The sequence below is a fragment of the Ustilago hordei genome (assembly GCF_900519145.1).
Source record: "Ustilago hordei strain Uho2 genome assembly, contig: UHO2_contig_01, whole genome shotgun sequence".
In the NCBI taxonomy this organism is placed as follows: domain Eukaryota; kingdom Fungi; phylum Basidiomycota; class Ustilaginomycetes; order Ustilaginales; family Ustilaginaceae; genus Ustilago; species Ustilago hordei.
In genome coordinates this window covers 533,818-558,712 of record NW_024545270.1, presented here as the reverse complement: position 1 = coordinate 558,712, position 24,895 = coordinate 533,818, and the positions used below count along the sequence as shown (strand labels likewise).

Sequence of the window (24,895 nt, the reverse complement as noted above, 5' to 3'; positions counted from 1 at the left end):
TGAGATGGGTGATGTTGATGATAATGAGGTTGATGGTGTTGGTGATAAGGTTGGTGGTGTCAACACGAGTGTCCAGTGTGTTGACTTGATGCTTGAAGTGATCCCCGGACCACAGTGGACTACTGCCTTCGGTTCTATCTTGATCCGGACCACTAACCTGCTATGGGTGCCTTCGGACATCAGGTAGTGGTGATACAACACACACACTACGATGAGGAGCAACCTTGATAGATTGCTGCTATGCTGACTGAAACTAATGTATACTTATGCTGAAGTGATAACTAGTTATATGGTGAGTAGAGTGGATGAGGATCCACTCGACCTATTGATGATGAGAAAGCATGGTTATATACCTCTTCTCAGCATCGCCAGCGATGCTGCTCCTGCTCTCTCTCCAGAGAGTACCTTCTTCATCGAGTACTGCTCAGGGGCCTCTCCTGCTTGGCACCCCTGTGCCTCTTGAGCTGTGTCGACTCCTTTGACACTGCTCCTCCTCCTCATGACCTGATGTCAACTCCTTCGACACTGCTCCTCCTCCTCATGACCTGGTGTCGACTCCTTCGACACTGCTCCTCCTCCTTTGATCAGTGACAGTTCCTTTGGCTCTTGTCTCTTGAGCCCCTGAGTGGTAACCATCTGCATGCTCCTTGAGCTTGGTCCTCTTCGTGGCTGTGCCTGCTCCTTGAGCTTGGTCCTCCTCGTGGCTGTGCTTGGCCCTCCTTTGCATGTGAGTCCATAGGAGTCCATGGTCTCCATGGAGACTGCACTACGACCATGCTCTCTACTGATCTCGACTAGATCTTCGATACCTGTGCTCCTTCCATATGAACCTGTGACCCTCCTGCTTCTTGAGCATCCATGCCCATGACACTACCCCCCTCTTAAGAGCCGAGCTCCGTCGAGGCATGCTCTGGTCTGGTCCATGCTGACTCCTCCTCCTCCTCCTCGACAACATCGCCAACATCATCCTTCCTCCTTTTCTCAACATCATCCTCCTTCCTCTTCCTCTCTCTACTCCTCCTGTTCTCTCCCCCTTTCTCTACTTTGTCCACTCACTCGTCCCCCCTCCGACACCTCATACTCCTGGATGAGGTCGGGACAGTTGAGGTTCTCTACTGGTTCCCATGAAGCAGCTTCCTCTGAGTACCCTCTCCACAACACCTTGTACTCCGTAGTCCCATTGTGTGAACGCTTGTCGATGAGTGCTTCGACTTCGAAGTCGAGGTCCTCATCTGGAAGTGATGGTATGGTGGGCTGTTCAGCACATTGAGGAAGAGAACTTGTTCTTGCTGGCTCGAGCATGGAGACATGGAACACATCATGCACCCTAAGGTTTGCTGGCAATGTGATTCGATAAGCTCGGCGTCCTACCCGTTCCTGAACTGGGTAGGGTCCTGCAAACCAGGTATCTAACTTGGGTGTGGGTCTCTGTGTCTTCCAGTTTCGACGGTTGATATAGACCATATCACCCACCTTAAACTCGATGTCCTTGTGCTTCCTGTTATACTGGTCTACTGATCTCCGTTGTGCCTCTCTGATCTGCTCCTGGAGGTACTTGCAACGCTCCTTTCCATCCATGAGGTACTTGAAGCAACCTGGATCATTGACTCCTAGTCATTGAGGGATGTCAGGATGAGCTTTGGGGTTCCATCCATAGCATGCAAAGAATGGTGAGACACCAATGCTGTTGTGGACTGTGTTGTTGTATACAAAGGCCGCAGTGTCCAGCAGGTTGGCCCAGTCATTCTGCTCATAGTTGCAGTACATCCTGAGGTATTGCTCTATGACCTGATTGACTCTCTCTGTCTGACCATCAGTTTGAGGATGGTAAGCCGTGCTAAGTGAGTGCTTCACACCCATTTGCTCTGCAAATGCCTTCCATGCTCCTGATATGAACTGCCTGCCTCGGTCCGAGACCATGTGATCTGGGTATCTGAAGAGTCTAACCATGTGTCCATATAGCAACACTGCAGTCTGTTTGGCCGTGACTGTCTTATGGGTTGGAGCTAGTATGGCAAACTTGGTTAACCTGTCGACAATGACTAAGATAGAGTCATAGGTCTTGGAGTCATACTTCTTCGATGGTGGTAGTCCTTCGATGAAGTCGAGGGATATGGAGCCCCAGGGCCTGTCTGGGGTTGCTAGTGGCTGTAGCAAACCATATGGACGATGACGAGGAGCTTTGTACCTAGCACATACAGGACAACTTGCTACATAGTCTGCAATCCAAGCTGTCATGTTTGGCCACCAGTAATGTCGTTGAGCTGCCTTGATGGTAGCATCTCTTCCTACGTGTCCAGCAGTGATACCATCATGGCATTGGGTCATCACCATGAATCGCAGATGCTCTACAGAGAGAGACTGTCCATCTACCTCTTTGGCACTCCTCGAGTGTCGGTTGTTGGTCCTCCCTGGCATGATCACTTTGGGGATAACCAACCTTCCTCCACTGTACCATAGGTCGTCCTTGAGTTTGAAGGGCTTCTTCCTATGTATCTCCTGTAGCTCTTGGTCCAAGGGCTGGAAGGTCTTGACCAGGTCTTTGAGACCTTTTGATGTTATGGACTCCATCGAGAGCATAGGGGCCACTAGGGTCGAGTCATGGTCTGCTGTCTCCTTGAACACTCGAGGAGGCAGTAGTTGCCTCACATTGTGATCCTGCTCTTCACCAGCTGGTTGCATGTCTGTCCTTCTGGTGAGAGCATCAGGTTCACCACCTTTGTCTCCTGGTCGATACTGCAATATGAAGTCGAAGTCTGCTAGTAGTATGGCCCATCGAGCCTGTCGACCTGTGATGCGTCTCTGTGACTTGAAGTACTTGAGGGCTTCATGGTCAGTGAGGATGACCAGTTGGTTTGGTAGTCCAGCTAGCATGTGTCGCCACTGAGTAAGGCAGGCAACCACAGCTAGGAGCTCCTTGTCATGGATTTCATAGTTCTTCTCGGCAGAAGACATCTTCCTAGAGTAGAAGGCCACTGGATGCCATCGTCCTTCATGCTCCTGCTTGAGTACTCCTGCTATAGCAAAGTCACTTGCATCAGTCTCCAACCTTGTTGGAAGGTGGTAGTCGAAGTGCTGAAGCACTCCTGCTGATGTGAAGGCCTGGATGAGCTTGTGGAAGGCCTGTTGGGCTTCCTCTGGTAGCTCGAACTTCTTGAACCGTTCTATAGGCTTTACCAGTGCTGTCAAGGGCTTGGCTATGTGAGCAAAGTGGGCTATGAACCTTCGATAGAAGTTGGCAAAACCCAGGAACCTCTGGATGTCATGGATTGACTCCGGCATTGTCCACTCCTTGACAGTGTGCACCTTTTCTGGGTCCATCTCTATGCCCATTGGCTTGATGATGTACCCCAGGAACTCGACTGTCTTGGTGTGGAACTCACACTTCGACAGCTTAGCAAAGAGCCTGTTGCTCCTTAAGCGAGTGAGGACCTCGGTGACATGCTTCACATGTGCTTCTTCAGTGTCACTGAAGATCAGGAAGTCATCTAGGTATACTACCACATATATCCCAATGATGTCTTGGAAGATGTCATTGATGAATGACTGGAAGTGAGCCGGAGCATTGGCTAGGCCAAAGGGCATCACTAGGTACTCATAGAGTCCCAACTGAGTGCCAAAAGCTGTCTTCCATTCATCTCCTTTAGCAATCCGGATGAGGTTGTATGCTGCTCTAAGGTCTAGCTTGGTATAGATCCTTGCCTTCCGGAGTAAGAACAGCTGCTCCTCGATGAGGGGCAATGGTGCCCTGTTCTTGACAGTGATCTCGTTGAGACCTCTGTAGTCCACACAGAGTCTGAGACCTCCATCCTTCTTTGGTATGAAGAGCACTGGTGATTGTGCCAGGCTCTTCGATGGTCTTATGAACCCCTTCTCGAGGTTCTCATCCAAGTATCTCCTCAACTCGGACATCTCCTTGGGTCCCTTAAGGTATAGGGGCCCTTGAGGTGGCTTACCTCCTTCTATCAACTCGAGGTGGAGATCATGCTCGGTATGATGGGGCAGCTTGTCTGCTTCCACCTCATCAAACACATCTTGCAGGTGTTGGTATGGCTTTGGTATGTCTGCAGCTGTCACCACCTTGTCTACCTCCACCTCCATCTCGACTCCTTTGTCTGCACCTGTAGGTACAAAACCAAAGGCCGGGAGTGATGATGGTGACTCCTCCAACAGCATGAATCCTATGGGTCCATCTTCTAGAGCTGCTCGTAGTATGTGCTCTGCTGAGACAAACTCGTTACCATGAAGGGTTGGTCTCCTCATGGTCAGGTCCCCTGCTCTTGCTGCTTCAGGGGGTCTCCTTGGGGGTTGGTCCTGCTCCTGAGTCTTGAACTCCAGCTGGCCCATATCCCATTGTATGGTGGGTTTGAGCCTCTGTAGCTCAGTGAACCCCAGGATGAGGTCATAGTCTGCAGTGTCGGCCACTGAAGCTTCGACCACACCCAGATTGTGTGTACCAATAGATACCTGCATGCTCACAGAACTATTGATGGAGAGTTGGTGCCCGGTGACACCATGGATCGATCTTGTTTTTATGGGTTTTGTGGGTATTTGGTACTTACTAATGAAAGAATCTGAGACTATGGACAAACCAGCACCAGTATCAGCTAGTATCCGAGCAGGATGGTCTTGAACCATTCCAGAGAGCTCCAGTACTGCTTTGCCTCCACTGGTAGAGAAACATACTTGACAATCTTGATATATACAGAGTGATGGCGAGGAGGTTTGTAGAGCAATGCATGCCATCAGTGCATCACCCCACTGACGTTTCCCTCATCGTCATCATCATCATGCTCCTCCTCGTGATCGGGGTCCATGGGTTGCTGGTATGAGCTGAGGTCCATGGCCTCGGGGTCACCTGTCTCAGGGCTGCCTGTGTGGCCATCTCCTGAGTCGGTGGCCTCCTCAAAGGGGTCTGCTGTGGTGACCATAACCTTTGGTCCCACGGGTCGAGAGCTAAGAGGGTCTACCCTCCTGCTGGGGCAGTCTCTGGCCCAATGGCCAATACCCCTGCATACATGACAGGTGTTGATACCTGATGGAGCAGGGCTTCCTTGCTTTGAGGGTTGGGTGGGATGATGAGGAAGGGGTCGGTTTAGGTTTTGTATAGTTGCTTGTGTAGTTGCTTGTGATGGTGATCGAGCTGGATAAGGTTGAGTGGGTTGTCAGATGGGGATTGAACTTTGATTTGGCCGAGACCCAGTTCTTAGTGGAGGTGACATGGCATTTGGGAGTGAGTGTCTAGCAGAGGACTGCTGTAGTAGCATCCTCTGTCAATTGATCTCCTCGACCTCTTGATACCACTCCCATCTCTTCCCAGGTGGATTCCTCTCGAACTTCTCCTGTATGCTACGAGTGAGACTACCTCTGAAGAGATCAATCACTAGCTCATTGTCATCTAGGTTGACCTGTCCTTCCAAATCTCTGAACCGCTCTACATGACGGGTGGCGGCACCAGGAGCATCACTTGTGAGTCTGAGAGCCAACAGCTTGTTGTATGCCTCCATCCTAGCATTGCATGGGTTGAACTGCTCTGACAGTCGCTCTGTGAAGTAGTGCCAATCATTGAACAACCTTCCTTCTCTAGCTCTATCAATGCGGAGCTTGGAGGTCCACCACTCTCTTGCTGTCCCTTCCAGTTGAGCACCCATGTGATTGATCATCCTAGACTGCTCATACACCTGGTTGAACTTAAACCATGCTTCAGCTTCTAGAATGAAGATCTCCATGTCTCGGGGATTGAACTTTGGAAAGGGGGTGGCGATGGGCTTTGACCGGTTAAGCTCTGCCATGATGCTGGTGTCCTCCTTGTGGTCCAGGGGGTAAGGGTCCGTCCTAGTCCTGCTGTAGGGGTCCAGCTTAGTCTTGACATATCTTGGCCCAGTAGGTGAAGCATACTTCTCGTAGTTGATGTCCTCCTGCTCATCCAGGTTGAATGAGACTGATCGTCTTGGTCATGGTGCTGGAGTAGGAGTATGTGGGTCTCCTATCATAGACTCATCTCCTCCTCCTGCTTGGTCTTCTGAGTGAGAGAGGTCCATTGTCTCCTCCCTGCTCAGTTGAGCTCGTTGTAATCGTTCCTCTCGATGACCCTGTCTGGTAAGCACTATCTGTGCTTCCAATAGAGTGAGTAGTCTATCGAGCTTATTGTTGAGGTCTGGGTCTGTCATGGTGATCGTGAGGAGCTGCTTGAATGATCCACTCTAATGTCAGGGGTCTCGCGCCTGAAACCCAGGTCAGTCTGTCGAGATACTTGGTGACTATCAAACTGTGCGACAGCTATTGTCTCGGTATCGGTGACTATCAAGTTGCGCAGTGACAACAGGTGGTGTTCATTGTATATACTACCGTAGGTTTCGGCTGACCTCTGTGGACACTCCGTTCAGGGGTAGCTCGGCACGATCAATATCAATGTTATGATGACACCAAGGTCTGGTGTGAGTGTGGATGATGATGAGGTTGATGGTGTTGGTGATGAGATTGGTGATGTTGATGATAATGAGGTTGATGGTGTTGGTGATAAGGTTGGTGGCGTCAACACGAGTGTCCAGTGTGTTGACTTGATGCTTGAAGTGATCCCCAGACCGCAGTGGACTACTGCCTTCGGTTCTATCTTGATCCGGACCGCTAACCTGCTATGGGCGCCTTTGGACGTCAGGTAGTGGTGATACAACACACACACTATGATGAGGAGCAACCTTTGATGGATTGCTGCTATGCTGACTGAAACTAATATATACTTATGCTGAAGTGATAACTAGTTATGGTGAGTAGAGTGGATGAGGATCCACTCGACCTATGATGATGAGAAAGCATGGTTATATACCTCTTCTCAGCATCGCCAGCGATGCTGCTCCTGCTCTCTCTCCAGAGAGTACCTTCTTCATCGAGTACTGCTCAGGGGCCTCTCCTGCTTGGCACCCCTGTGCCTCTTGAGCTGTGTCGACTCCTTTGACACTGCTCCTCCTCCTCATGACCTGATGTCAACTCCTTCGACACTGCTCCTCCTCCTCATGACCTGATGTCGACTCCTTCGACACTGCTCCTCCTCCTCATGACCTGGTGTCGACACTGCTCCTCCTCCTTTGATCAGTGACAGTTCCTTTGGCTCTTGTCTCTCGAGCCCCTGAGTGGTAACCATCTGCATGCTCCTTGAGCTTGGTCCTCTTCGTGGCTGTGCCTGCTCCTTGAGCTTGGTCCTCCTCGTGGCTGTGCTTGGCCCTCCTTTGCATGTGAGTCTATAGGAGTCCATGGTCTCCATGGAGACTGCACTACGACCATGCTCTCTACTGATCTCGACTAGATTTTCGATACCTGTGCTCCTTCCATATGAACCCATGACCCTCCTGCTTCTTGAGCATCCAGGCCCATGACAAGTGCCTGCTAGTGGCCTCTGTATCAGTGTATCTTAATTTAACTGGCTCCCAATGTGGGGCTCGAACCCACGACATTCACCATGGCAGGAGAAGGAGATCACCAAGCTGGTGAGACAGCCAAGAAGACAAAAGGAGGAAGGAAAGGAAAGGTAGTCCAACAAGTACAGATTGACGATGAGGCCACTGATGGTAACAAAACTGAGTTCAATTAAGCAGAAGAAGGGTCAGACTCCGACGATGACAACGAATGGTACGACTACCACACCTTAGCCAAGATCGTGGAGGCAGTCCCCAAACTCACGTCGTGAAACTACTATAGCTGGAGCACCCTCATCAAGGCCACTCTCAGAGTTGTTCCCCATGCCATTCAGCACTTGGAAGGCACATATGATAACAACCATCCAAAATGGGACAGAAACTTTGATGACGCTTTAGCAGGTGTGCTATGTAGCACTTTAGACACCGAAGGAGAGCACAACATCCTCTACTTATTGCTTGACATTAGTAAAGCATATTTGACTTTCCACCAAACCTGGAAGAAAATCGAAAATGGCCTGACCAGTGAAGCTACTAGGATCTTGTGACAAATTGCACTCCTCACACAACTCAATGAAGTCAAGATGTTTAATGCCAATGCATGGAAGCTAGTCCAAGACATTAGAGTCATGCAAACAGAGACAAGCCTACTGGGAGCACCTTTCAGTGACGATGCCATATACACAGCACTCCAAAGGTGCACGATCTGGCACCCGGTCTACAAAGAAACGGTCGCCACTGTCCATCAAGTTAGTTTCGATGCACTCGCCACAGCATTAATGATGCACCAATCTGCAATCAAAAGCATCCCTGCCCAAAAGGTGGATCCATGACAGGCAAGTGCTCAGGCAGCTGGTAGCAATGAGCAGGACAGTGACACTGATGAGGATGCTGAAAGCTCAAAGGCTAAGACTGGACCAAGGAGGATTCACTGCTGGGTGTGCAGATGCTATGGACATGGCGCGAGAAAGTGCGATGCCACTGTCACCATCCCCGAGAACTCCCCCCTCACCCAGACTAAATAGGAAGTCTGGTGCTCACTCACTCCGAGTTGGCGAAGGCCCCCAAAATCAGACCAATCAATCCATTGGGTTCTAGATTCGGGAGCAACCTTCCACATGATTAATGACTACAGCATGTTGATCCATCCAAGAAAGTGCAGAAAGCATGTGTATACCGCCAGAAGTGAAGTCTTAGAAGTGACTGCTGTAGGGGACGTTAGCATATCAACAGAGTATGGAGAGATACTGCTCCAAAATGTTCTTTATGTTCACAGTCTCAATATTAATCTATTGTCAACCAACTCATTGATGGACGAAGGAGCACATGTGACCCTAGACCCTAAAGGGGGACAAATATATTTGGCAGATGGCACGATACTAAAAATAGTAAAGAATCACAAGAGTGGATTGCTGGAAATACAAGGTGATACATGGTGACCAAATGCGATGACTGCATCAACACTGCTGTTGGAAGGGGTGGATGAAGAATTTGGGCTAGCTGAATGGAAAACAAAAGTTTCCACAAAACAGCTCTGGCATGAGCAACTGGGACACCCAGGTCAAGATAAGTCCAGGGCAATCATCAACAAATTGAGAGGTGAACCTGTAGAAGCATTGGACCCAAACACAGCTCTGACATGTGAGCCATGTATACAATCCAAGAGTATGGTCGCCAGGATGGGGCAAGGTAGCGGCGAAAGAGCTGCAGGGCCCCTGGATCTCGTCCATATCGATCTAATCATTGATTCATCCCATGTGACAGAGTACACATGCATATTAGTACTGGTCGATGACTATAGCAAGTATGTGCACATACAGCCACTATCATGAAAAGGTCACACATTTGTGCAGCTCAAGAGAATCATTTTATTCCTAGAAATGCAAATGAATAGAACATTGAAAGCAATTCGGTCTGATCAAGGGACCGAATGGAGGAGCAACAAGGCACTGGAATGGACACTTGGGAAAGGGATAGAATGGCAGACCACCGTGGGATACAATAGCAGACAAAATGGACAAGTGGAACAAATGAACAGGAGTTTAGGTGAAAAGATGCGGACATTACTGATACAGAGAAACCTACCAAAGGTCTTTTGGCCATATGCAATCTGGGCAGCGGCTTTCAAGGTGAACCTAACTCCTAATGTTGATGGAGAATTCCCTTACCAGCTAATGTTCAGAAAGTTGCCAGAATGTTTCATACATCTCATGCATGTATTTGGATGTTTGGCTTGGGTAAATGTCCCAAAAGCCAAGAGACACAACAAGAAATTGGATCAGAGAGCAGTCCCAGCCATATTCATAGGATACAGCTTGGAGAGAAAGGGATGGCTGTTCTACAGCCCTGGTTACAGCCCAAACATCTTCTGGAGCAACTCAGCCAAGTTCATGGAAACTCAATGTTGGTCAGACCAAACAGAATGGAAGCCAGTGAACATTCAACCACCTCCAATTCTGAACAATGAGGAGGACCTAGCTAACTTGGGGTACATGGAGGAGGACCTCTTTAACAAGGATGATCAAGATCCCTTGAGTGAATACATGAGCATGGAGACAATCTTGGGGGAAGGGGAGCACAAGGAGCCGAGATATGAAGCACAAAATTCTTTTGGGCTAGTAATGACAGGGTTTAAGAAGGAGGAAAGGAATCTCAACCCAACCATTTGGGAGGCACTGGCTGGAGAGGACAAGAGGTTCTGGGAGGAAGCAATGTGCAAAGAGCTAAAAGGGCTAGAAGCAATGAATACATGGGAGACCACTGACTTACCATGTGATACAAACACAGTCAACACGCATTGGGTATTGAAAATTAAGATGGACACAAATCTGATACCCACAAAGTACAAGGCGAGACTAGTAGCACAAGGGTTCACGCAAAGGAAGGGGATAGATTATATGGAAATCTTTGCACCCGTGGCACCCATTCAGTCAATCAGGGGAGTACTAGCGATTGCTGCCATGCAGGACTGGGAGGTCGACTCAATCGATGTCAAGCAGGCTTACTTGAACTCCAGCCTACACCATGATGTCTACCTCAAGCCACCCATCGGAATGAAAGTGCTGCCAGGGAAGGTACTAAAGCTCATGAAAGGGCTCTACAGTCTGAAACAATCAGGCTGCGAGTGGAACATAGAGTTAGACACACAATTGCGAAAGATCGGCTTTCACTGCATGTCGAGCACCCCATGCCTGTACTCGAGAGGGACAGACGATTGACTCACAGTGATAACAGTGTATGTGGACAATATGCTCATTGCATCGCCTAGCTGGAAGGAAGTTGATCACACCAAAGCAGAGATCATGAGCAAGTGGGAGACAGAGGATAATGGACCAGTAAAGGAATTCTTAGGTATGAAAATCACATGAGACAGGGGCCAAGGCAAAATATCGCTCGACCTAATGGCGTACATTAAAAGCATGGTAAGTAAATGGTTGGAAAGGCCAAACAAAAGGTCATGGATACCGATGCAAAGCATTGCAAACACTGTTGGAGGAAGCAAATGTACTCCAGAGCAAGCTAAACGATATCAGGAGTTGGTGGGTCAATTGCTATGGGTGTCCAACACAGTATGGCCAGACATCTCATTCACAGTTGGAGTCCTAGCACAACATATGTCAGAACCAAATGATAGCGCATGGCAAGCGGGGATACATCTGCTGAAGTACCTGAACCAAATGAGCGAATATTGCCTGGAGCTTGGAGGAATGCATAGGAAGCATGTGAAACAGCCAGTGGTCATGTATACCGATGCAAATTGGGCTTTGGACCCTACCAATGGACGAAGGAGTATGTCTGGGGCAGTCACATATGTATATGGATGTCCAGTCAGTTGGAAATCGCATGTACAGAAGTGCATAGCATTGTCAGCAGTGGAGGCAGAACTAGTCGCTGCATTGGAGGCAGTGAGAGAAGCCCTTTTCTTCTTGTATTTACTCAGGGATTTAGGGATCACAGAAGTCGAACCAGTCTTGTACACTGACAGTCAAGGATGTATACAGGTCAGCAAGGATCTGGCCAAGCATTGGAAACTTAAACACATCAACACTAGGTATTACTTTGTTAGGGACCATGTGCAAGATGGCGACATATCGATTGAGTATGTTGAAACAGCCAGTAATGTGGCTGACATACTTACAAAGCCTCTCAAGGGATTCAACACAACAAGGATATCAAGGATGATAGGATTGGGCATGCCATTGTGGGGGGGAGTTGAAGATGCACCAGCATCACCAGCGCGCGACACAGTAAAAGGGAACACACAGGATTGGGGAATTGGAAAGGTATTGGGTGATGAGGAAGACAAACAGAACATGAAGCTAGTGGGAGCTAACACAGCCTATGCATGAGGATTAACACCATGGTATGCAAGGGGCATGTTGCTATGACAATGCCTATGAAAGCAGATATGTGGCATATGGACATGACTTGACAAAGTAAGTACAGACGGGTGCCCAGAGCATGTATATATAATACAAGTCATGTTGCTACCATACAACGAAAATTTAAGCCTTTTTATCTGAGACTACCCGATTGTGAGAGTGCCTGCTAGTGGCCTCTGTATCGGTGTATCTAAATTTAACTCATATCTTCCAACAACTGGCACTCTCTACCATGATGGCAAGGGATGTGATGACTTGCTTGCCTTAAGTGCCACTGGTGTACTCAAAGACTGGTCCATCCTTTGGTTCTTCAGGTGTACTGTAGGCCTTGTTGTTGATGACCCTACAGAAACAGCCTTGTAGCATGTTTGGGAGACAAGGGACGAGGTCCTCGATTGTCTCAAAAAAGTCCTTGTAAGCGGAGTAGTAGTGGTTCGACATAGTAGTGAATCTTCTTGTTGGTAGTGGATTGACTTGGGCTCATAACCTGATAAAAGATGACAGCTAGCGACGCTCAATGAGCGAAATCAGTCAAAGCACAGTACTGCTGCTATTGGGGCAGAAAAACTATACTCAATTGGCCTAGATGGAGCAATGTGGCAGACTGGAGCTCTCTGTTCGACGTATATATACAGTAACAAGGTGCTGCCGAAGGCGGGAGTATATCTTTCAAGATGAAGTGTGGCCTCGAGCGGGACCAAGCAACGTCCGAGGTCTTGCCGCATTGGCCGATGTTCTCACCAACACCTTGCTGGATCGTACCCTTCAGCAAAGCAGTGTGCGACAAGGCTGGTCACGGAAACAAAATCTTGTCCCAGGCGGTCGACATTGCCGATGATGCTTCCATCCACTGCCATCGCATCTGCCTTTCGATCGGGGCGTCTCCAATGAGAATTGATCCTGAGCTGAGAAGCCGATGACGGCAGGATTCTATAAGTCACTGCAAGGACATGGGACCCGGAAGACTGCCGGGACTGTTCGTCTGTTTCACTTGGGTATCGCTGATCCCTAGGCTCGGAGAGCGATCTCGGCGTCATCGTATCATCATCTCACCACTGGCGTGTAATTAGCTCAGTGCCCGAGACAGAGAGAAGAAGGCGCGACACAGTCTACTATTCACACAGTCGCTTTCATACTGCTGCACTTTGGGCTGACGACAAAGGAAAGGTTATCATTGCAAGCCGCTAATGGTGCCCTCAACGCCTTTCCTTACACGGCTGAAGATACCGGTGGCCAGATCTTTGGCACCACTTGCTGCCTCGCCCAGGTATTCCGGGTGGAGAAGATTGGCAGCCGCGCCGGCAACGGAGCCATCCTGCCTCGAGCCACCTGCTCCACCTCCGACCGCTAATTGCACGGGCCCAATGCTTAAATTCAGCGCCGGTCCACCGCTGCCCAGGTTGGCGGGGGGCTTTGCAAATCGCCCATCGAAGCGTGAAGCGGCATCTTGTATCATATCCAAGTATGTTTTGCTGTTGTGTATCGAGGTACCGCCGAGCAGAAATCTAGTCCCAGTGCCAACCATGCCACCGACAGGCGACTGTTGTGCTGCGACCTGTGCACCGCGTTGATGCTGAGCATTGAGGAGCGCGATCGAGCGAGCTTCTTCGTAGGTTGCACCACCAATGATGAACAAGATGACGTCTTGCGGTCTCTCTGCGGGATTTGATGGTGTACCAGTTTGGCTCGGAGATACGAAGGGATAGCTTGTGTCTCTTAACCTTCCGCGCATCAGGTTGTCCACCGTTTGGACCAGATGAGGGGTGTGCTGGGTGTATACATTTTCAACACCCTTGAGACCCTTGAGTGCGCTTCTGCCTCTGGAGAAGAAGTTCTCATTGGCGAACAGGTCATCCTGCCTTTGATCCGCTCCGGCGATGTTGAGTGTAACAAAAACTAGTGCGGCTCGACTTTCTGGAACGCCAGCTTGGAGCAGATCTTGCACCACCTTCTGGATCTGATTGCTAGGCAGCTTTTGATATCTCAATGCATAGAGGATAGCGACGCGGATCTTGGCGTCATGGGGAATCTTTGGTGATTCGATCTTGGCCTGAACAGCCTTGAGATCTGCAGCGTGACTTTCCACGCTGGCAAGACTCTGCTCCAACTCCGAGATCTCCAGCAGCGAGTCTTTCTCCACCCGACGACTAAGTTGGCCCAAAAGTGCAACGTGCTTGCTGACATTGCCGCCAAGTTTACGGAACTCTGGATACTCTTCAACGAAGCGTTTCATGTCGGCAACCGTATCGATGGTGGCATTCGAAGCGGTCCTGGACTGGTATTCTAGGACATACTTCTTGATCGAGGCGCCCAAGTCTCCGAAGTTGTCATAGAGGTTGGCGGAGAAGAAAGGATCCTGATCTCCGGACAGAACGATTTCCTGTAAAGAAGAGCAGGGATAGGTCGAGGCAGCGGCGTACCGCAAGGTCGTCAATCAGAAGCCGCTTCGCACCTTCGGCCTGCCCGTATCAATACTCACCTGGAGATCTGGACGTACACCATCGGCGTCAGCAAGACTAACACGCCCATTGCGGATACCGAGAAGCTCGTGAACCATTGCCTGATATGTCCATTGCGTCAGCAACGGTGTGACGGGGTCATTCCTGCGATCTAAGATTAGGAGCAAAGGGGCCGTTTCTGTTCTCCTGAAGTCGAAAAGACCCGCTTGGCTATTGTTGATTTGGTACTGTGTGGCGGGGAGCAAGAGCAGGGGAAGCATTGTAAATAAGTATCAATTAGTCTGACTTAATAGGTGTGGCAAGCCCCAAGACAGACAAGAGGTAGCACTTACTGAAAGCTCTTCTCCCAGCTTCTTTGCGAGCGAGCTCATCCTCTCGTATCGTATGATGGGGCGCTTCTTGAGGCTGAGCAAGAGAGCAAGGAGGCCTTTGATATGTTGGTCGAGACCTTGCTGATCCCATGCGGCGGGGCTGTCGGCCCAGATGCGTGATGGGGGGGTATCAATATTGAGTGAGAAAAGATCGGAATTGACTGGAAGGTAATCGGCAAAGAACTCTTGAATCTCCTTGACCACCTCGTGCTCGTCTGCTTCTGCGAGAAGTTCAATGTCCTGCTTCTGGAGGACGTTGGTGAAGTAGAGCCAGTAAGACTTATATTTTGGCTGGCGAAGCTCTCGAGTCAGAGCTGAGATCGATTGCGGTGTTGGACGAACTAGCGCGATGCAATTGAGATGGCGCATACGGTCGCGATTGGCATTGTCGACACGATCGGTGAGGTATACCTCATGGCTGAGTAGCGAAGACTGCGTGAAGGAAGTTGAGATGATGGGTGTGGTGTGCTGGTCGAGCAAAAGAACTTTGATACCTGTAACCTCGGTTATCATGCGTTGAATGTACGCCGACACGGCCTTGGTGACGTCCATAGCGGCGTCTAGCAGCGCGGTGTAGACCGACAGCGACAGCCTTGATGTGTCAAGGACGTCAGTGGACGATCCGCGGCGATTATGGGGAGACGGTCGAGAAGATGCTTGGTAGTGTATGTGTGGGTGAGAAGAAGGCAAGGTTGAGGCGGACGTGTGTATTTGTGTGGACGAGCAGCGCTGGTCCGTGCCATCGCCTAAATCCGAAATCCGAAATCCGAAAATCCGAAAATACGGAATACGGAATACGGAATACGGAATATGGAATGCGGAATGCGGAACCCGGGACTCGAAACTCGAAACCCGAAAAGTGCAACACAAGACACAAACATGTTGGTTGGTTGGTTGGTTGAATGCGTGCATACCACCATCTTGCGCAAGACCTCCTGTCGAGTGCCAAGGCCTGGACCACGATGCCATCAACTATCAGCAATGTGGTCCCCTACCATCCCAACGAGTACATCCAGACCGCGCTGACGGGCAACAAAGTGTCACGGAAGGCGACAATTCTGGGTTCACAGAACATCATCTTGGGCGGCAAATGCGTGATACAGCAGGGCACCATCATTCGTGGGGACCTCAAGAGGATAGCACCGCCATCGACTGCCTCAGCGACGACCGGAGTCCAAGCGCAGCAGGCACAATCAGTAACCATCATGATCGGGAGATACTGTCTGCTGGCGGAATCGAGCGTGGTCAGGCCACCATACAAAACATACAAAGGGTGAGTTTGGACGCTCTCGGCACATTCTTATCTGTTCAGCAAACATTGAAATACTCATATCCTGCCTTGTCCTGTCTGCAGGATTTTCTCCTACTATCCCATGAAGATAGGCGATCATGTTTCAGTTGGAGCTAACACGGTGCTCGAGGCAGCATCAGTAGGCGCACACGTCGAGATCGGCGCCAACTGTCTCGTCGGACGCTTCGTCATTATCAAAGACTGCGCACGCATCTTGGATGGCAGCGTAGTAGCGCCCAACACTGTTGTTCCCTCCTTCTCCATCTTCGGAGGTAGCCCAGCCAGACTGGTGGGCGAGCTGCCCGAGACTTTCTCTGAGAGCTGCGAAGCCAAGATGAAGGACTTCTATCAACGCTTCAGACCGGCGAACGAGCGTTGAGGATGATACTTGGCCAAGCGTGCATCCCTAATCCACTACGTCTACTTGTTGTCAAGGGCTAACAACAGCGTCCAAGTGTCATATCTGCTTCTAAGCTACTCAGAAATCCCAGAAAGGGAGGGCAACTCGGCTTCCTCAAGAAAGGTTTGTTTCCCTCCAACTCCGACCACTTGTACGTGCTTTCCGGCTTCAATGCTCCCCACATGCTCACTTTGCACCTTTTAACACCGAAAGGACCAAACACACGCACCTCTTTTCGTCGAACGAGATGGAGAGTAAGGAACTCAGTTAACAACACCTTCTCCCACCGCACCACCATATCTTGCGCAGCGCCAGCGAATCAATGCTCGCTTCGACTTGTTATGCCAGCACGCACCTTTCTGTCGAGAAACGCTGCGACTGCGCTTCTTGTCGACCTCGACATTGGCGACTAAAGCAGACGTAATGAAGATGCAAAGGTACAATCTGTTGATCGACTTGAACGGAACATGCCATATTGGAGATACTCCTACGCAGGGAGCTATTGAGGCGATATCGAAACAGGCTCGTCTGCAGCAGCGGTTTCCAGGCCGTGTCAACCTTGGCTTCTGCAGCAATACCAGCAAGGAATCGTCATCTTCGCTGCTCTCACGTTTGCGACGAGTGGGCTTGGGTGAGATGGTGTTTGGTGTAGCGGCTCTTTGCTTTGAAAAGATCCACGTTGAACCCTTTTCCCAGTCTCTTGGCTCGTCTTTCTCGCCGAGCTGGTTTATGCGAGTTGAGGACCTCACTGCAGCATTGGCTCCAGATTCATATACTCTAGCCTTCTGCCGTTGCAGTAAGAAGACTTGACATGCTGCGTATGAACAGCGTCAAGCCTTGATACCGCAACCGGCCACCACCATTTTGCCATGCCATGTTACATTTCGAATTTAACAGCGTACAATACACTTGAAAATTGCCTCCACCTCTGCCAGCCAAGGAACCATAGGCTTCCTTTCCCCCCCTTCTTCCCTGATCTGCTTCCCTGATCTGCTTCCCTCACCTCCTTCCCTCGCCTCCTTACAACCATCATCATCAAAAGTCGCCGCGACTGATAGCCGCAGTCTATACTTTTCGCACAATCTTCAATCCGCCCATCCGGTCACGCAGCCGCTGTTACTCATCGTTGTGTTGTACAACAGACACCACGGCTTCAAAACAAGAGAACCCATCTTTCTATCCGCTCATTATTGGCTTCTTGACTTTCTTGAACTACCAAACAAAAGCGGAATCACACTGCACTTGCCCGGTATCAAGCCGTATCCTTGGTCCCCACCGTGTATCCAGAGCCAGGATGTCGCCCAACTCGATAGCATCGGGTCCGACCTCATCACCGGCAGCATCAACCAAGAGAGATCGTTCCAATACTGTTCAAGATGCAGCAGCTCGTGGTCAAGCAGATCGCGGTCAAGCAGATCGTGGTCAAAAGCGAACCAGAGTCCGTCAAGCGTGCAACCGTTGTAAAGCACGCAAGATCAAATGTGGCGATCTGAGACCTTGCAAGAACTGCACCAGCCTCGGTCTCGTCTGCCGCGACTGGCGACCTGGAGAGGAGCCATACGAGCAAAACTCGCTTGCTCATCCCGCTGGACGATCTTCATCCGCACTCACCGAAAACCCGTCAGCTCCATGGCCTTCGACAGACTACCACTTTCCTCCACACTCTAACTCGGATCCACAGTTCCATCGTGCCAGCCGACATGCTGAGATGGATGCTAGAGCCGAAAGGTCGGGTTCCGCCATCCCTTGGCCCAATACCCCCTATGAACGATCACATCACACTGTAGCTTGGCCTCCCAAGCTTGATCCAAAACGTCACCGCTACCTTGCCTACCCATATGTGAGTCTCTTTTGATTCTACTGAATGTCGACTGGTTGCTCTAATACTGACCCTGTTGCCCTTGCTTCCCTTTCGAACCTGTAGGACTCAATCTACCGCAACGAGTTTGGCCACTTGAAGGCTCTCTCCTTGTCATCCGGTCTTGGCACGCTCTCTTATCTTCACGAATATCACAAACTGGCCAATGAGCAATTCCTCGATGCCCTCTGGCAGGTGCTCGAGGGCGAAAACCAAGAAGGTGCCAACATGCAAATGTTTGCTCTTGAAAACGAGTCGCTCTCTCCTCACTCTCATGGCAGTCACATGGGCTCTGGTCTTGGTGCGCCAACTGGTGCCTTTCCCGACTCTCTCGCAGCTCACTGGTCACTGGGCGGTGCTCCTTCTCTCAATGTTCCTTTCACCTTTGATGCAGCGGCTGGTCCCACACCCGAACGGTTCGCTTCCATGCAGATTCCCGCCAAACCTACCTTTTCCATCGCCAGCACCTCGTCCGCAGAGACCTCACCGGCCAACATTACTCCACAATCACAAGAGCCACGTCGGACTCGCTCAAAAAGCCACACTCTTTCCTCAGCCGCTAGTAGGAATGGCGAGCCTACATCCACCTCAGAGCAGAGCCAGCCAGCAAAGACCTATCTCGAAGCTGGGCCGCCGCCTGAAGACCTTTGGACTTTCATCAGCACCAAGATACCACAGCAACACCGACGCTCTCTCCTCCATACCTTCTTGTCCACCACCTACGTCCTCTGGCCAACCTTTATCCTCTCCGAGTTTCTTGTCACTCTCAAAGACGAACGTGAACGTCAGAATGCCACGTTTGTCTGTCTTGTCATCGCATGTTGTGCGGTCGCTGCTCGTCAGGAAGCAGGCAGCGTCAAAGGTGGACAGGCAGCAGAATGGGGTCGCAACTTTGGCTTCTTCGAGCTTTATCTCGACATTCGTAGGCTTGCTCCACGCAACACCGATTGGGCAAGCTTGAATCACATCCAGGCTCTCTTCTATCTTTCTCACTATTGCTTTGGCGCTTCTGGACCATTTGGCGTCACGAGGGCGCATTACCTGATCAACGGCTGCGTCTCGAAATGCTTCGACGTCGGACTTCATCGATCTGCAGAAACCTACACTGAGGCATTCACTGCTTCAGAGATCGAAGCCCGTCGTCGTACACTATGGGCTGTTTATTGCGGTGACAAGATCTCAGCTGCTTATGGACGACCTGTTATGCTGCGTCTCTCCGATATCGATGTGCCCGAGCTGGATGTCGACTCGGAGGAATACACGGAAAGGTTACCTGCTGCGACATCCTTTGACCGTGCATGCACGCTACGGCCATGGCATCGCGCTGCTGTTCGCCTCTTCTGCGTTCTGGAGCGTGTTATTGACAAGATCAATCTTCCCGCATGCAGTTCGTCGGCAGCTCTTGAGCGCGTTATGCGCAAAAAGCCAAAGCGACCTAGGCAATCGCAAAATCATGACGATAGTTGCATGGCTGACCACGAAGCTATTGGTTTTGATGAAGAGCTGGAGCGTAAGTATTATCAGCGTCCAGCTTTCACTTATGATGCTTGATGTAACTGACATTTTTTTTGTTTCTTCTTCATCGATCTCTTCGTTGTGCAAGTTGTCGATGATTTCCGATTCGCCGATACTCCCAAGCCAACATCGGCTCATGAAGATGACGCTATGTATCAAGCTCACGTAGAGCGTCTGCGGACAACAGCAGCTTTCATTAAGATCTTTATCTATCGTCATCTTTTTTGTATGGCAAACACCAATCTCTCTCGTCAACCACCGCGTATCGATTATCGCGATGAGATGGTCAAATGGTGTCGAGAACTTCTTCTTTCTCAACGCAAGATGATCCAACGCGGTGATTATACAGACTTTGGTTCTGTTATGTCTTATCAACTTAGTCAGACTGGTCGAGGTTTGATTCCTGCCATTTACATTACCTCTCGTTTGATCGATCCCTCGCAAGATTCAAAGTCGTCCGCTATTCTTAAAGAGGCACAGGAGTTACTTGTGCTTGCGTATGATTTGCTTAGACAGTTGTCTAACCGCTTTACAGCGTCTAACCGACAACTTCAGATTATGCAATCTGCTTTCCGTCGTCTAGATCTCAGTCTTAGGAAAAGACATCATGTCCGTCGTTCGTCAGGCGCGCATCAGGCTTCGTCCCATACCCGTGCTCACGGTAATGGAGAAAGAAATGACATTCAGGGTGTCACTGCACCTACATGTACGCATAAGGAGATCACTAGTGGTCTTGACCTTATCGCAGGTGTTGCTGGAGCAGAGTTGCTTGGCACAGAAGGTCTTGGAGAATCAACGGCGAGTAATGAAGAGGAGGACGACTTTGACGATCTTGATAGAGATAAGAAGCCTGGATGTAAGTTGACTTGTATCAACGTCCCTTGGGTTGCTTTGCTCGGTTGCGCATGCTGACTTTTACCTATGACAATTGCCATGGATTTTGTATCGACAGGGATCTCGGATTTGCCCATCAATCAACCGGCGGAGAAAACAGCTCCGCATCCGGTGAGCGCTTTTGTAGGATGGCCTCCTGCATCTGGTTCAGGGAATGCCTCCTCGTGAAGAGTGATCTGCCTCACAGGCATGCACACGCCAAATCCGTTTGGCACTTTGCACCATTCGTCCTCTGTGAAGCGTGATGTTGAGTCTGTGCGCGGCAGACTGTGTGAGCTGGAAGAAGGCCTCATGGCTGGAATGCGTGATACGATGAGATTGCAAGGAATGTAGAGCGATTGCAGCTTGAAGATGCTAAGAACTGCCTTCAGGCCTTGGCAGCAGCCACCCAGGCAGCAGAAACGAGGATAATAAGCATCCCTAAGCCACTCAGTGGCTGAATCGGCACGTGCAGGAAGACTAACTGATACAAGGATGCATAAACGATCTGCAAATACGTCAGCGATACAGCCCTTGCTGCCTTTTCTCGCTGTAGACCCATAGCCAGCAAGATCTGTGCAGCGAGACCGAAGATTCCGACGCACACAAGAAGTGCGATCCACTTTGGCTGAGTGGGGAGGAGGAAGTGTGTCCCTGTAAACCACATTAGGAAGCCGCTAACGATGGTCGAGTAGAGCGAGAAGTAAGCGACTGAATGGGTTGCTGATGCTCGATGACCGATAGCACGGATGGTGATGTACGCTCCCGCGCCTCCACAGACTCCTAGCAATGCAAGACTGATGTGGGGGGAAGAAGAAAGTGGATCGTGGAAGTCAGTATTTGGCATGCAGGAGAAAGACTGGGGGCGGGGGGAGGGCAAGGGTTATATGCTTACCCAACAGCAAAAAGACGCTGCTTCTCAGTGACGCCGTCAATGGCGACTAGGCCATCTGCGCCGTTAATCAGCGTCGTGTTGGCGCTGTTTCGTCTCAAGACATCAGTTGCAGTCAAGTTCTGCACGAGATGCTTGAGGACGGCGACGCCTGCTTGGAGGGTAGCATTGTGGCCATCAGTGTCGGTCACATTGAGGAGATCGACAGTGAGTGGATGGTCGAGGTCGGAATCAGCAGCCTTACGACCAAAGATGAAAGCCGGTCGTGCAATCAAGACGACACCTGATAGACTGATGATACCACCCAATGCCTCACGAAGGGTGAATGGCTCACCAAGTACGAGCAAGCCGAGCAAGCCAGTAGCGAGAGGAGCCAAGAAGGTGATGACAGTCGCATCGGCAAGCGATAGGAACTGAAGTGAGTAGTATAGACCGACTGCAAGACAACAAGCAAGAGTAGGATGAGGTGAGTAGAGTGCTCGAATCATGAGGTGCGGGATGAGCAAGTGACTTACAAAGACCAAAGAAGCCAACAAAGCCTCGCAAAGCCAAAAGCTTACGAACTTCCTTGGGCCCCAAAAATGGATTCTCGACACCAGAAACGAGCATGAAGCCGACACAACCAACCCAAGTGATGGACATCCTGATTAGGATGATTTCGAGCGCCGTGACGGGTGCACTCTCTTCTGGTGGAAGCATGTTAATCAGCTTATAGAAGAAGTTCATTGTCGAGAAGAACAACTGAGCCAGACCGAGGAGTAGGATACCCTCATTCCGCTGAATAAAGCCTCTCAACTTGGAAGCGTTGTTCTTCATGCGATAGTTCTTCGGACGTAGAAGCTTTGAAGGATCCTGTTGGGATGGGAAGGGAAGCTCGTTGATGCCATCGTGATCTTCGAACGAGCTACCGCGCTCAATGTCGCCAGAGGCAGAGATGGAATGATGACGGTCTTGAATTGGACTGCTGTCTGGAGTCCGATCGAGAAGGCGTGCTGTTTCGGGTGCATCTTGTTGATCGAATGATGGCCTTGTGGTGATCGAGACTTTACGTGATCTTGTTGCGGATGCTGGAAGCGCAGAGGCTTTGAATGCAGGTGAGAGGGAACGAGAAGGGATCGCATCTTCTGAAGGCCGACTTGATGTGGGTTGCTGAGCGGAGAGAAGAGGGCTTCTCTCGTTGCTCCGTTGCGAAGATATTGACGTTCTCTTCATTGTGTCTGGATGGGTGAAGGAGAAGGGAAAGTTGGGGTCAGGCAGTAAGTTGGCAATGCCAGGTCGTATCAGCAGAGCGCCGGGGCCTATCAACACGATCAATAATGCAGGATCGAGCAGGGACCTTTTCCCGCTACTTGCAGCGTCCTAACCAGCGAGAGCAATCTTTCTGAGTTCTTTTATGCTGCGGTCTGCTGCGGTCTGCGTAATGGAGGGTCGGATAGAGGGATGATGTTGATCGAACGAAGAAGCAAAAGGTAGGTCAAGCCGTGTTGGCCGAGTGAAAGGTTTGCAAGGGCTCGACTAACAAGATGGTCTCGGCAAATGATTGCCCAACTGTGCTCCAAGCTCTTCGATGTGGCGGTTGCCCACTTGACGGTTGTCGTCGTTTAGCACAAAGGAACAAGTGTCAAGCGGCACAAGATCGCACAAGCCTCTCTCCTACGGCTAAAGTGACGGTCCGGGCATGGCTGAATGAAGTAATGAAGAGTTGAGGGAGACACGTCGGCACTCCAACTGGATTCACAGGGTCCATGGAGTGTTACGGAGCCTGTGGAAGATAAGCGAGTCATCAATGAGACAAAGACACATATAGGTGGTAACACATGTGGGATGCATAAGCATTGTCACACTAACACGCAGGAAGTGACAATGCAGGAGCAACACAAGGAGCAGCTCATCACAGGCTAACACATGTGGAAGAGATTACCAAGCATATATAGATGACAATGTACATAGAAGCTAGTAGATAGAATTAACAACATAACAATGAAATTCCTCAACTGATTAAGAGTCTGAAGCTCGGCAGCTTCAAGGCACTTTGCCATCAAGATGCCACCCAGAGTAGACAGCATAGCCCTACTTGAATGCACCATGCAAGTGATCAGAGAGGTTCACACTGACTGGAATGAAGACCAAATCTTGGAGCATGCCTTTTCTATGATGAACCTCCAACCAAACACCAGCCAAGTCGAAAAGATTCCAAAGTCAGTACTCAGCATTGTATCACAGATCATCAAGCTCAACAAGAACAACTGGGCTATTTGGGAGCCCATGTTTATGGACTGTATATGGCCCATCAAGAATGCAAAGCAGATCCTTACCAGGGAAATATCTAGCAACCACATGGACTACAATGAAGAACTAAATAGTCACCTGTTAGGCCTCATCCTGTCATCATGCAACCACAGTCCTGAAAGCAGTATTCATACATACACCATTCAAGAACAAGGTGAAGAGGAACAACTCAGCTCTACACTGTACAAGAAGCTCAAAACAGCACTCATGATCAATGATGAAGTTAAACTCTCTGCCATTAATGACTGAGTGCATGAGATCAAGTTAGTCCACTGAAATGTCATCAACCTTGGAAAGGAACTAGATCGAATTTGGAATGATGCTGCAAGGCTGGGCAGTCACATGGATGAAAAGCTCAAGAAGTCCACCCTCTACTGCTGCATCAAGGACAACTGGCTATACACCCAAACTGTAGATTCCCTCAAGGCCACTCAACCTGGTTGCAACTATGAATATGCATACCATGCACTAGCCAAGAAGCACCAAGAAGCTGAGCTCTCAGGTCACATCCAAGCCACAGCCAGAGTCACAAGCAACAGAAGTTCAACAGGCCAAGCTGATGAGCATAGGCAGGTTCTCAACCAAGAGGGCTACATTAGGGGTAGGCACGACCCTGCAAACCCTAACGAACTGGCCAAGTGCTATAAGTGTAGGCAACCTGGGCACATTGCAATCAATTGCACCAGCAGTCAAGAGCAAACTCCTGCTCAGCAGGGATAGGGATTCAGGTGCACCCTTTTTGTAAGCAACACTGGCAACCATAACCAAAACAGTATGTGGATTCTCAACTCCAGAGCTACACATCACATGGTACATGATGAGGATAAGCTCATTGCTCCGATGCCAAAGCAAGGATCCATAGACACTGCAGGGCATGAACAGTTGCAAGTGCAGGCAATAGGAGATGCAACCTTGCAAGTTGGAGACATTAAAATACCCCTCACAGATGTACTTTATGTTCCCAACCTTAGCAAGAATCTATTGTCTGTTCCAGCATTAACTGAAGATGGTGCATGAGTGATATTTGAAGAATCTGGAGCTACAATACTCCAACATGATGGAAGCATGGTTAAGAGCAAGACCAACCAATGCCAGAAAAGATGGGAAGTTCACAGCAACTCCCTAGCAGCACAGCTCAATGACCCCCTTGAGG

General features: G+C 50.0%; 9 protein-coding genes across 9 annotated transcripts; 6 read left to right on the top strand and 3 right to left on the bottom strand.

The window, feature by feature from the left end:
- Positions 1 to 538: 538 nt before the first annotated feature.
- UHO2_00165 (uncharacterized protein) lies at positions 539 to 6,170 on the bottom strand (the record flags this gene model as incomplete). Its single annotated transcript, XM_041556785.1, has 8 exons — positions 539 to 766; positions 1,057 to 1,610; positions 1,680 to 2,148; positions 2,200 to 4,467; positions 4,563 to 4,580; positions 4,767 to 5,010; positions 5,302 to 5,949; positions 5,998 to 6,170. The coding sequence occupies 8 exons, from the start codon at positions 6,168 to 6,170 to the stop codon at positions 539 to 541; spliced, it is 4,602 nt and encodes a 1,533-aa protein (XP_041412719.1).
- Positions 6,171 to 7,456: 1,286 nt separating this feature from the next.
- Positions 7,457 to 8,437, top strand: UHO2_00164 (uncharacterized protein; the record flags this gene model as incomplete). The annotated part of the gene is made up of 5 exons (XM_041556784.1): positions 7,457 to 7,484; positions 7,593 to 7,626; positions 7,696 to 7,814; positions 8,052 to 8,161; positions 8,249 to 8,437. The coding sequence occupies 5 exons, from the start codon at positions 7,457 to 7,459 to the stop codon at positions 8,435 to 8,437; spliced, it is 480 nt and encodes a 159-aa protein (XP_041412718.1).
- Positions 8,438 to 8,860: 423 nt separating this feature from the next.
- On the top strand, positions 8,861 to 10,630 carry UHO2_00163 (uncharacterized protein; the record flags this gene model as incomplete). Its single annotated transcript, XM_041556783.1, has 2 exons — positions 8,861 to 9,216; positions 9,307 to 10,630. 2 exons carry the CDS (start codon positions 8,861 to 8,863, stop codon positions 10,628 to 10,630), a joined length of 1,680 nt encoding a protein of 559 aa, XP_041412717.1.
- A 183-nt stretch (positions 10,631 to 10,813) lies between these two features.
- On the top strand, positions 10,814 to 11,761 carry UHO2_00162 (uncharacterized protein; the record flags this gene model as incomplete). The annotated part of the gene is made up of 1 exon (XM_041556782.1): positions 10,814 to 11,761. The coding sequence occupies one exon, from the start codon at positions 10,814 to 10,816 to the stop codon at positions 11,759 to 11,761; it is 948 nt and encodes a 315-aa protein (XP_041412716.1).
- A 1,204-nt stretch (positions 11,762 to 12,965) lies between these two features.
- On the bottom strand, positions 12,966 to 15,176 carry UHO2_00161 (putative vacuolar protein sorting protein VpsB; the record flags this gene model as incomplete). The annotated part of the gene is made up of 3 exons (XM_041556781.1): positions 12,966 to 14,174; positions 14,274 to 14,480; positions 14,586 to 15,176. The coding sequence occupies 3 exons, from the start codon at positions 15,174 to 15,176 to the stop codon at positions 12,966 to 12,968; spliced, it is 2,007 nt and encodes a 668-aa protein (XP_041412715.1).
- Positions 15,177 to 15,586: 410 nt separating this feature from the next.
- On the top strand, positions 15,587 to 16,294 carry UHO2_00160 (putative dynactin Arp1 p25 subunit RO12; the record flags this gene model as incomplete). The annotated part of the gene is made up of 2 exons (XM_041556780.1): positions 15,587 to 15,897; positions 15,979 to 16,294. 2 exons carry the CDS (start codon positions 15,587 to 15,589, stop codon positions 16,292 to 16,294), a joined length of 627 nt encoding a protein of 208 aa, XP_041412714.1.
- A 1,315-nt stretch (positions 16,295 to 17,609) lies between these two features.
- UHO2_00159 (uncharacterized protein) lies at positions 17,610 to 20,750 on the top strand (the record flags this gene model as incomplete). The annotated part of the gene is made up of 4 exons (XM_041556779.1): positions 17,610 to 18,155; positions 18,240 to 19,683; positions 19,777 to 20,544; positions 20,641 to 20,750. The coding sequence occupies 4 exons, from the start codon at positions 17,610 to 17,612 to the stop codon at positions 20,748 to 20,750; spliced, it is 2,868 nt and encodes a 955-aa protein (XP_041412713.1).
- A 199-nt stretch (positions 20,751 to 20,949) lies between these two features.
- On the bottom strand, positions 20,950 to 22,665 carry UHO2_00158 (uncharacterized protein; the record flags this gene model as incomplete). Its single annotated transcript, XM_041556778.1, has 3 exons — positions 20,950 to 21,358; positions 21,457 to 21,889; positions 21,969 to 22,665. 3 exons carry the CDS (start codon positions 22,663 to 22,665, stop codon positions 20,950 to 20,952), a joined length of 1,539 nt encoding a protein of 512 aa, XP_041412712.1.
- An 831-nt stretch (positions 22,666 to 23,496) lies between these two features.
- On the top strand, positions 23,497 to 24,759 carry UHO2_00157 (uncharacterized protein; the record flags this gene model as incomplete). The annotated part of the gene is made up of 4 exons (XM_041556777.1): positions 23,497 to 23,964; positions 24,040 to 24,343; positions 24,396 to 24,483; positions 24,516 to 24,759. The coding sequence occupies 4 exons, from the start codon at positions 23,497 to 23,499 to the stop codon at positions 24,757 to 24,759; spliced, it is 1,104 nt and encodes a 367-aa protein (XP_041412711.1).
- Positions 24,760 to 24,895: the final 136 nt, after the last annotated feature.